The sequence below is a fragment of the Macrobrachium rosenbergii genome, chromosome 12, assembly GCF_040412425.1.
Source record: "Macrobrachium rosenbergii isolate ZJJX-2024 chromosome 12, ASM4041242v1, whole genome shotgun sequence".
NCBI classification, from domain to species: Eukaryota; Metazoa; Arthropoda; class Malacostraca; order Decapoda; family Palaemonidae; genus Macrobrachium; species Macrobrachium rosenbergii.
The window spans coordinates 31290051-31301383 of record NC_089752.1 but is presented as its reverse complement, the minus strand read 5'-3'; the positions used below and the strand labels follow the sequence as shown (position 1 = coordinate 31301383).

General features: G+C 37.6%; 1 protein-coding gene and 1 long non-coding RNA gene across 2 annotated transcripts in view; both read right to left on the bottom strand.

Annotated features, from left to right (window-relative positions):
• The window catches only part of LOC136843607 (uncharacterized), a 268880-nt gene extending 265937 nt beyond the window's left edge, over positions 1-2943 (bottom strand). The window contains exon 1 of the long non-coding RNA XR_010854603.1: positions 2835-2943. This is a non-coding gene — a long non-coding RNA (uncharacterized lncRNA). The remainder of the gene's footprint in view (positions 1-2834) is intronic.
• Positions 2944-4433: 1490 nt separating this feature from the next.
• Positions 4434-9950, bottom strand: LOC136844500 (phenoloxidase-activating factor 3-like). The gene is made up of 9 exons (XM_067113823.1): positions 9870-9950; positions 8945-9030; positions 8529-8668; positions 8136-8298; positions 7589-7691; positions 6136-6332; positions 5580-5776; positions 5266-5358; positions 4434-5144 (listed from the first exon to the last, which is right to left on the bottom strand). The coding sequence occupies exons 2-9, from the start codon at positions 9027-9029 to the stop codon at positions 5043-5045; spliced, it is 1080 nt and encodes a 359-aa protein (XP_066969924.1). The 5' UTR covers position 9030; positions 9870-9950; the 3' UTR covers positions 4434-5042.
• Between the last annotated feature and the right edge of the window lie 1383 nt (positions 9951-11333).

Here is an 11333-nt window from a genome sequence, read left to right as displayed (position 1 = left end):
GACAGCAAGTAAGTTTAATTATCAAGAAGGGAGAGGATCCGCGTGGAAAACAGAGGTGCAAGGTGCCGCGCACATCGGGTCTGACGTACTAAAGAATACGCATTTAAAATTAAAGTGGAAATCTGAATGCAGCAATTCATTTTAAATAAATCATGTAAATTGTCAGCAAACAACTTTTTCTTCCCATCTCCTCCCACTGTAATATAAGCATGAATAATATCACACCCTAGACCTACGTAGTTTTAGACAGCATACAAAGTCGTATATCAGAATTTAGATTACGAATTTTTCCGACTGCAAATCATTAATCGATTAATAATCTAACTTTGGAATAAATATAAATACATAGTGTACATATCACTGCCTCAAGAAGACATTAGTACAGCGAAGAGGCTCTCAGGATTATGATAAATACGATAATGGTAATACATACTGCACATACATACATAAATACATAAGCATTTATATATATTATATAAATATTGTAATAACTAATTAAATTATTTCATGATTTTCATCTTAAAGTTCGTTTTAATTTCTTTTAAATGTCACCAGAAACTGGTTTAGGACTTTTATTTTCGGCTTCGCCTAAAAGGGTTTATTGCGTTTGTGTATAGTTTTTATTTACCCGCTTTTTTCTAATCTTCATATCGACAAGCGGAGTTATGCTCTTCGGTGCTTGCCTTGTTCGCCTGTTCACCATTTGCTTCTTCGTCTCTCCCACTTGACGTGGGGGGGGGGGTGGCCTTTTGGTCAGGCGAACAAGACTGATGTCTGCTCCACTGAGAGGAAATTACATCCCCGTCCTTACCTTGTTGCACTCGTTGATCTCTGCATCACCGGCAGCTGACTTTGTTTTTTTTTCGCGCCAAGGCCCGAGTATTTTGGAGCATGTTCTCCTGCCGTGTGTGCTGTGCTGAGCTTCTACGGCGGGGCCTGCCCTATGCCCCTTTTGGGATCAGTGCTGTGGGTTCTCCTTTTGCCCACCTGTGAGTGCTTTTGCTGGGGGCCTTTGGAGGCCGGAGGGTGAGACTAATTCATTTGACTCTACGCCCTTTATTATTATTATCGTCACCACGTACCATCACTTCAGTGTAAATTAATATAAGGACAGAGCTATTTAGCTGCTTGGAACTTCCAGTGTTATATATAGATATACATAATATTCAACGGTGAAGGTTATATTGTAAATTTATTATATCAAGTGTTGCTTTTCATAAATTAGTTAAGGATACTTTCTATATTGTGCTTCCGACTGTTTGGCGAGTGTTTATTTTTTTCGTGTCGGGTAAGTGTTGATTTCTACCTACCACTTGTTCTTTCCCCAGTACTATTTTGTGCAAGTAAGCTAGAAGAATGAAGGTAGTGAATGTGTTTCTGTAGATGCATGTGAAGTCTCTAGTTCCTAGGTCACTTTTCGGGGACATCCTTTTGTATATATTAACGTTGGTTTTGTTATCCATCTCTTGAGTGTACCTTCTTGCCAGAGTTGTGTGTTTTACCTTGAATCTGTCTATTGCTGGCAACTGACTTAGAGATACAGATCCTGTTGAATCTAAATTTGTTACATCTTCGGGATATAATCCTGACGTTCATTATATATATATATATATATATATATATATATATATATATATATATATATATATATATATATATATTAAAATCACGGGAACAGTGGCCATAAAACGATAAAACTTAAATCAACTAGCGGCATATATCTATGGAACATCATCTCAATCATTGTCCATCATACTTGCAATTTAGGACACAATATATTAACTCAAGTATATGCTGACATTTCAATATTAGTACTATAAGACTATTTGGCTTTGTAAATCTGATACAAAATTACAAAATAGTCTTGGTTTTGTAAATCTCTGATACAAAATTATAAAATAATGCCTTTCACATGTCTGCTCAACAAGAAGCATCATAAGGTATCGTTCATGTTTGTATTCTTTTAGCAATCTATAGGTTTTGTGAGAGGATCTTTTAAAAGCCTCATGGTAAAAAAAAAAAAGCATGTTATTAAACACAGTGCAACTTAATTTGGTTCTGGTGAGTTCACTTTCATATACAGTAGATATTACATTCTGTAATTATGTTATGCCTCAGTATCCAGGGCACCCAATACATAGTCTAGTCCCTAGACCTGTATCTTGCTTAGGTCCACATAACGGAAGTGTATCACTTCAATTACACTTCATTTAGCTTGAAGGGATGTTCCGATGCACTGCCCTTTTTTTTGAAATCGCTTGAGCAACCAAAAGGTACTGCCTACAGTCCCTAGATCTACTTTTCAACATCAACGACACAAAACGGAAACTGAATCTCTAATTATACACACAATCTCATTGCCGGAGATGTACAGGATATATGGTAATTCTGGTTACACGATTCTCAGAATTTACAAGCGTGAGATGTGAATTTCTATAGGCCTAATGTAGACCTATCTAACGCTCGGCTAATCAAAAATGATTAACAATTTTTTTTAAATAGCCAGCTTTCCCATCAAACCGGGAAACGTGTCACTTAAGCCAACTGGTTGTACACGACACTAGCCTTACTGGTTCCATTAAATATCGTCAAAAATTGTTTGATGCAGCCATCTGGCGTTACTGACATCATACGGCCGATAATAGCAATGACGGAACAATAAACAGTACAAACAATATTATGCTAAATGCATACGGTAAGGTGATTTGTGGCTGGAATAGCCTAGCCTAGCCTAGCCCGGAAGATCTAGGCCACCTTACGTTTATACGAGAAATAACTAATTCAGGAGATATGAACCGAATTTCAGAACTGAAAACTAATCACTTGATACTTACTCATTCATACATAGTTCTGAAGCTATGACATAGCCATTCCTAATCAACTGAAATTCAATTTTCGGTGTCACAACAACACTCCATGAAACTTTTCACCCACGAGTAACAGTGCACACTGTTACCATACAGTGTACACAATTTTTCGTACTGAAAGTTTGAAACACCAATGCTTTTAGCAATAAAAGGAAGAAACCCTTAAAACATGGAGTGTGCATGAATAGGCTTTCTATGAGAGATGTATGACGGTTTAATTAAATACATCTATTCGTAGACAATAGACATAAATTGAGAATCAATATGTAATAAGGCTTTTGGCAACTATGTCATAGTATGAAACGCAGGCGCAATCAATATAGACTTTCTTATAGGAGGTATTCTTTCATCAAATGAAGTTAATTAAAATTAATAGCATATTATCTCCCGTCACCTTCCCACAACCTAAACCAAAACAGTGCTGATAAAACGTTAAAACAACACTCAATGCTGACATAAGCCTCATTCATTAATATGCACTAACAGATTAAAAATAACTGATGTCGCCTTCTAAGCACAAAAATGCCCCCTGTTAGTGATAGTTAAGCTTTTTTTTTTAATGAGTTGCCACCTATGCTATTTGGCAGCCCTGACCTAAGGAATCTTGGAAATATGTGCCCTTTCCTTAAAATTAGTAATACTTGTTTTAAAGTACTTTCTTTTCCTCAAAATTTCAAGATATCATAGCATTGGAGTAGATTTTAACTGTGTATAAGAAACCTGTCTTTTGTTGGGAAATTATGAAAAAAATAGTATAGATTGTCAATCATATTCCACATATTTTATGCAAATTCTTTATGTGAAAGGCTACAGTAAATATTGTCATTCGTTTTCAAAGACAATGCAAGCAAATGAATCATATCAATTCGATGTACATAACCAAAAGAATCCTTTCATTTTGGGGACGTTTTTATTTACTATAACTTCAGTCAATGCTACTCATATCCACGCACCTTATACGAGGAAGCCAACCAAAAAAGCTTCATCATGAGCACGGTATGCTAGCTTCATAGCAAGGCCTGGTTTTTGGATTATCTTCACAGAAGTACTACTATACTGTTTATTTTCTATCAGTCTTATAATTTACCATTTGCCAGGTTTTATTTTTTTTTTCCCATTTACCATTTGTCTGGCTATAGAGTTCTTCCCTACGAAAACCTGTCCACATCTTTCTTGGCTGGGCATATGATTGTTCCCCGTGATGGCTTAACATCTCACTGGATTCTTCACAGTGATGGCCCGTTCACACCTCTCTTGGATAGCCATTCACCGTATCTATGGCTTGACTGTATGACTTGCTTTTGAGACCCTTTCGTTGCGTTTCTTGTCTGTCATACCATTCGCCTCCGAGACAGCCGCTTTTATGGAGGTGTACAGTACTTCATAGGCCATTCCGAGATGTTCTTTGAAGAGGGTTCTAATTTGGGCTTAAGACGCTTCATATTAAGACTGATTTTCAGAAAATGAATAAGATTTGTTCCCTCTTGTTGAATTTTGTGCGAATGAAAGAAAAAATCGACCTGTGGCATAAAACTATAGTAAGAGTTAAGGAGCAATAAGATGATTTTAATCTAATTATTTTAATCATAGGTTTATATTACAAAATCTCTGTCATGCAGGCACATTTCTGCACGTTCTTAAACTAAATATCACTTACAAAAACATCTACGTCCATTTTCTTTTAAGCCAAGTACTTTGCCGGTGGGTATGTGAGTCGCCCTGTAAACACATCCGGTGGGTATATGGGTCGTGAAAATGCGTCTATTTTTATCTTATAAAAAATAATGAGTATAATTTCTCTGTCAATTTGATCAACAGGAGAATCGAAGGCGAATCCTTAGGAAATCTTTGGAATTCACAACCTGACTAGGGGACTTTTGTCTGTCCCTTGCAGCCTTTGGCTACTTGAATTATGCAGAGGCAATATCACAAGAGCTCGCTGTTTGGCACCTTTTAAATAATTTTCCCGCCAAAGTCTGCGCCAAGTAGCCAATATCGCTGATAAAATTGAAGTTAACTTTGTTCTCGTTTGTGCGACATCACTTGAACGAACAGGCATGACTTCAATTTAGCACAAGACTTTATAAAAAAAAATCATAAATATTCTACGCAAAGTCTGGCGCTGAATGCCTACAGACGCCTGAAAGAAAGCTTCATTCCAAAGGACCTTCGGCATTATGGTCTCATGTTCTGGGTAATCCACGATCTATAGGGTGCCACGCTCGTGTAGATAGCAGGGTCTTCCCCGCAGCGATTGCCAAAGGACACGATGCCAATCTGAAGAAAAAAGTTGAAATGATCATTACCTAAGTTATTACTCGGGGGTGCATATGTGCAACATGAACTCATACTTACACTGAGAGTTTACATGAAACAGACTGTCAGATGATCTACTCACCAAATAGTTGATGCCCCGTGGGTCAGCCTGGAAGACAGGTCCCCCGGAGTCTCCGTTGCAACTGTCTCTCCGCCCAACTCCCCCAAAGCAGAGCTTGTAAGATAGAGAATAAGAAAGTCAACAAACGAACTCTACTTCTACGTGATCATTCCAATGCTTAGGTCCCTTTAATGGTTTGAGTATTTCTGAAAGTTGCTTGTGTATTGAGAATTGTCCTTTCTGTGCTGATCTGTGTATTCGCATTCTCTTTATTATCCTTTGATTTATCAATCTGTTTATTCTTTACCTTCACAGGATATTTTGGTTTTCCTTACCTGGTCGGTATTTAATCTGACGTTATAAAGGGGTTGACATTTCTCGGTTTCCACGAGAGGGATATTGGTCCTTTTCAAAATATTGGAATCAAAGCCTAGTTCTGTTCGGCCCCACCCTGCCACGATGGCCTCCTGGTTCCCCAAAAACGACTTCGGGTTGAACTGAGCGTCAGGCAAACAGATGGGCTGAACGAAATCTGTTTTTGGAAAGAAAAATAAAACAGTTTTATTTTTCCATACTCACTGTTAGGAATCGTTACTGGTTTTAATGTCACTTCTCTTACCATTTATAGGTGAGTGGCTACCTGAAAGACTATTGGGCTTTGTTCGTCTGTTCAACTCATGAATACGAGACTTGGAATGTGACGTTTACCTTTTGTCATTCTTCATTACGAAAGCATAAGATTATCCATAAGTGACTTGTGGAAAGTGAAATTCCTTCATTTTATGAATCTGAAACCATAGTGAAGCTGTCTGACCAAAGGAAGTAAGCTAGAAGGCATCTAGCCTCTGTGCCGCATTTGCCTCTGAGCTCAAAAGATTGTTTAAAACTCACTGTTAAGAGTTGCCTTCCTGTCCAGCCTAATGAGCGCGATGTCGTCACTGACAGGTGTTCGAGTGTCGAAATTAGGATGAGATATTATCTGAGACCTTGAGGCGACCTTGAACGACTGATGACGAGGGGCGCAGTTCCTGTTCTCGTTGCAGTCAGGAACTGTTTGTAAGTTGTGTTCTCCAAGACGTATTTCCTCTCTGAAAATGAGGATGAGACACAACTAGAATAGTGAGGTGGTGATTATCTATCTATCCATCTATCTGTCTATATATATATATACAGTATGTATATGAATGGAATCGAGTCTATAATCGAGTAAACTAAATATCTAAAAACCGCAAAAGGGCATTACATAAAATACTGATAATAATCGAGACAGAGAGAAGACAGGAAAAAAAGCGATAATGAATTGAGCGACCCCAGATGTGGGTGCAGACGGAAAGGCTCCACAGTGTTATTCCGAAAAACAGAACGCGGAGGCATCATTTTAGCACTGGGCAAAGAACTAATGGAAATCTTGACCTCACCCGGTGACCTCATGCGCACCGTTACATTAACTCGATAACAACCGTTGAAGGAAATATATTGAAAAGTGAACGTGAACATTAATGTAAAGGGGAGCCCATAGAGATGAAACTTGGGAAAATTTATACCAGGTGTGGTATCGTATGACTGTCAGACAGACCCCATATATACGAAGGTTCCTAGAGCGACACGCAGTTTGGCAGTAGGCATGAGGGCAGAGAGTGTTGAGATGTGTGCAGAGTGACAGTAAAAGCCCAAAGTCATATGTGAGCTTGTATAAAAATTTCTGAGTGCCCAAAGACTAAGTTAGAATTCTAAGTCCAATGCGCCTTCTAAGGTAAAGACTCGGTCACTACTACCCATTAATGGTGGAAATTTATGGAAATTTTAAGACGCTAAGTAAATGCATAAGGGAAACATAATTTTCATTGAAACCAAGGTTTTAAGAACACTGTCTTTTCCAAGATAGCTGACATCTAAGCATGATAAGGTGAGTTCAAAAGGAAGCACATTCCAAGCAAGTTTGTTACTACCTATGTGAAAGCCCACAGTGTAACAGATATAGCTTTTCCAAAGAATAAATCTCTACAATATATACATATACATATATATGCCATAATTTTATCTATCTATCTATCTAACTGGTGTGCCCAGCCATTTTTTTATTCGTAGCTAGAGCACCTTTAAATGCTAAAGGTGTAAAATGTAAGGTTAAGATAAATTACTTAAGGTTGAATTATTTTGGTAGGTACCCGATATTGTGAGTCCACATTAAATGCAGATGTTTTATTTCCTACATTCAGCCGTATTTCCATAATCCTCGGAAAATGCTATTTCTCATAAAACTGAGTTTCAAATACAACAAAAACGCTCTTTGCAAACGCGAGAGGGCAATTAACTGTCAATACGAACAGTATGAAGTACTCACAATTGTAACTCTGGTAGAACACAATGAGCAGCTGTGAGTACATATCTCTCACTGACGAGGGCGCCTCCACATTTCCACTCCAGTTCTCCATTAGCACCGGCTGCTGTTGAAAAATTGAAAAATGTAATGCTTAGTTCATTTAGCAGATAAAGCTGAGTCGTACACAGGCAATTATTCATATTAGGATTTCAGAAAAGTAAATTAATACTACTGCTTGGGGAACATCAAAGTTTCTTCATACAAAGCAAATTTTATGGCTATGGTTTAGCATGTAGCCATATGAATGTTGAAAACTCACAATAAAAAGTAAATTTACCACAATTTCTAACCGTGTAGATCAAAGGTAGTTGCATTTTGGCTTCTGTCCTGTTAAAGATCTTAAAACCCTCAGAGGAAGCCTGGCATTCCACTAAAAGCTCAACCATTCTGACTATGGGTTATTTTACATCACAAAAAAAAGGCAATGTCCAACCACTCCTTTTTCATGGAAAGGTAAAACCAAAACCTCCCAATGCCAGACAAAGAAAAAAAATATAAAGCAACTCACATCTGAAACCAAGAACAGCCATCCAAGGGTATGCCCCAATGGGGGGAAATTCCCCAAAGAACACCCTGTTCGAGGAAAGTGAGATTCCGCATCGCGCAGGCAAGGAGCCTTCTGTACCGGGAGGCGGGGCAACGGACATTGTCGGTGGCGAACTGCAACATACCTGGAAAGCAAGAAACAGGTAAAATAAGATTCAAAAAGTATATTTTCAAGCGTTTACAAAAATATACACAAAGTCACTTTGTCATGCCTTCTTTGAATTCCTCTATTATGTCATTTTCCACCTTTTCCATAGCCCCAAAATCTCCCAACAAGTAACACACCAAAGACAGTATGAGCGAAGGTTAAGTCAGCAACAAGGAGCAAATAAGCATTATCAGAGTACCCACTCACCTTCAGGTTTCCCCTTCTGTTTTCGCAAAGGGCTTCCCTAACCCTGAGGAGGTTGCTCGTCGTTGGGACCTGCAGCAAGTTTAGAATCGAGGGGCAGGACCTCAGGGGAATGCACTGGGCTCCGGCAGAACAACTGGATGCTGTGGAAGTCGAAAGTGAGACGTTTATGAGATTTCGGGCGTTTCTTGGAAAATATCTGAATAATTTGAATTCCTTTATATTCGGTTGTTTAAAAAGACCAAATTACATAAAAACCTATTTCTATTTTTAAAGTTGACTCTACAATAATAAGACCATCAAACATGATGAAATAGCTTGACAAGCCCAGCAGTATTTTTCACTATTCATATTTTTTTATTAAGTTATTTTCGATAAGAAAAATGCAAACAAAAAATGACTGTACCAAGAAAACTCACCCTGTCTTGCAACTCGAAATTCGCACAAACATAATGTTGCCATCAGCATTAAAATGGCAACACAAATAGATTTTGACGGAACCATCCTGGAAAAACAAAAGAGGATTCCTGTTTATGAAAAATGAGGGAAACAGCACAGGGAGGAAGAATATAGCAAAATAAGTAAGTCATTATTAAGAAATAAATAAAGGACAAATTTCTTAAACCCGTAGTCTTATGTAAAACACATCAGTTATATCCTTTCCAGTATAAATGAATATATATTTACACGGATGTATGTCCCTTAAAGAGTTGACAAATGGAAAAACATCGCAAAGAGAAGTAGTACAAGGTGATAGATACAGCATAACTCGCGTCATCATAGGAATGTACATATGGTTAACATACGAGTCATAACAAGTGGGACCCCAGAGACGTGACATACCTCCAAGTATCTCGGACATTTAACGTATTTCTACATTCATCAAAGTCTGATATCAGAGATATGACGTAATGCCCTGCCAATGGATATTTCTCAAGATATGGTACGTGAGACTAAAGAAGAGAACCATCTCCAGGAGCAACATACGCTTTCAGTAACACAAACGAGCGAAACACCCACAAATGAAAATATAGCGGCCTCTAACTTTAGTCTCTCAAGTAAAGTACGATCTGTAATTTACTGCGTGTCATCAACATAATGTTTTTCAGCAGACCTCGTAAAATTGCTATAGTAACACGGAAATTCAGAGGTATGACAAGTACAGAATGTAATGTCGTGCCTCTTCGAGATATGACATGAAATATCAGAAAAAAGACGGACTGCCTTTATGTATGTCTCAACGATAACAGTGAATAATTCAAATAAGGCAAAAGCATCAAAATGCTGCATTAAAGTCCGGTCTGACTCATGTTTCTAGTAAGGAAGGAATACCTCAACACTGACCTTGAGTTAACAGGTACACCTTTCAAGCTTCCTTCGTCAATTTCTAAGAATGCTTTGCTCTCAGACTGAAATTGTTTAAGAGTATTCGTTAATTATGGTAACCAATGAGCTTTTAACAAAAGAAATTTCAAATGAATCAGTGTTTACGTAAAACATAAATTGTGCCAGTTACTTAACAATCCTGGATACTGATAGCGGTACTTTTGAGCGACAAAAGTAGAATTTTTTCTTTTTTACATTGGTGTATCTTTCATGCACTGTATACAGTTTTTCACAAACTATCGACTGAAGGAAGAGCATATATAAACACATAAAACGAGGCAGCTGTGATCCGTTGCGAAAATTATAATTTGTTTACTTGCTATTTTTATCAGTAGGCTGCTGTTGTTATCCATATTCCCCAATTCGCTTATAATTATAAAAGCTAGCTTGACAATTTAATAAACTTATTTCGGCTTGTTCCAGATGAATAAGCTCCCATTTTTAATAATAATAATAATAATAATAATAATAATACCTCTGACGATCACTCGAAGACTAGTTTACTATCTGTAGGAGTTGCTTACCTGAGTAGTTTCTTGTATTGAGTAGTGGAGCACCTGGCGACCTGATCTCTTATATATATAACCAAGACATCATGTGACCAAGTCCTCTGGGATTTCCGGATACCGCTATTTAGAAAAAAAAATGCCTCCTCATGAGTTCCTCTGGCGGTTATTCGGAGTTGGTCGATAAGTCATTAGGAAGAAAATTGCTTCGGAGTGACTTTGTCTTCTTCAACAGATTATTTTCCAGTTTATTAAACTTTGGTCTGTCTGAGGGAAATCTGACTGCTGGTCACCGCAAAGTTTTCTGGTATTGACGTCATTCTTTTACTTTAAAAGAAAAAAAAATGTATACGAATAGAGAGGAATGGAAATAGCCAACAAAGAACGTTTGTTAAGGAAATGACGCAACACCCGGCTGGTTACACGATATTGACCAAGAGTTAAATAACCTTAGGATGCGTATGGCTCCCCTGCATAACTCATCATAGCTATGAGTAATAGGATATTAATTTAACTGCACAATACAATGCCTTTAAAAATGCAAATCTCAAAACCTTCAAAGCCGGAGCGAGAATAATTTTGACAATATTGACCACCATTTGCTTGTTCGGGTAAAGAATGAGCCGCGCATAATGGGAGTCATTTAATGCCTGAAAAGGGACTATTCCCTCCTTCCCTCCTACTTCGGTTCCCAGGAAACTGCTAATTATAGAGGGGCTCCTTATCATTTTGTCAGACACGTTTCCTTTAACAGTCTGGAGAAGTTTCTGAAGCATGGCGTCTCTTATGATTATTCATTACATCATTTACTCAGCGTATATGCGAATAGATAATGTATGTTATTTAGATTCTATATATATATACTGTATATATATATATATATATATATATATATATATATATATATATATATATA

What these genes read in the sequence shown, in the direction of transcription:
- LOC136844500 (XM_067113823.1), bottom strand. Translation starts at nt 9,029, where the DNA reads ATGGTTCCGTCAAAATCTATTTGTGTTGCCATTTTAATGCTGATGGCA. An exon ending in ACAGAAGGGGAAACCTGAAG is followed by an intron (nt 8,299 to 8,528) that starts GTGAGTGGGTAC and finishes CTTGCTTTCCAG; the next exon opens with GTATGTTGCAGTTCGCCACC. An exon ending in CAGGAAGGCAACTCTTAACA is followed by an intron (nt 5,777 to 6,135) that starts GTGAGTTTTAAA and finishes TTCCAAAAACAG; the next exon opens with ATTTCGTTCAGCCCATCTGT.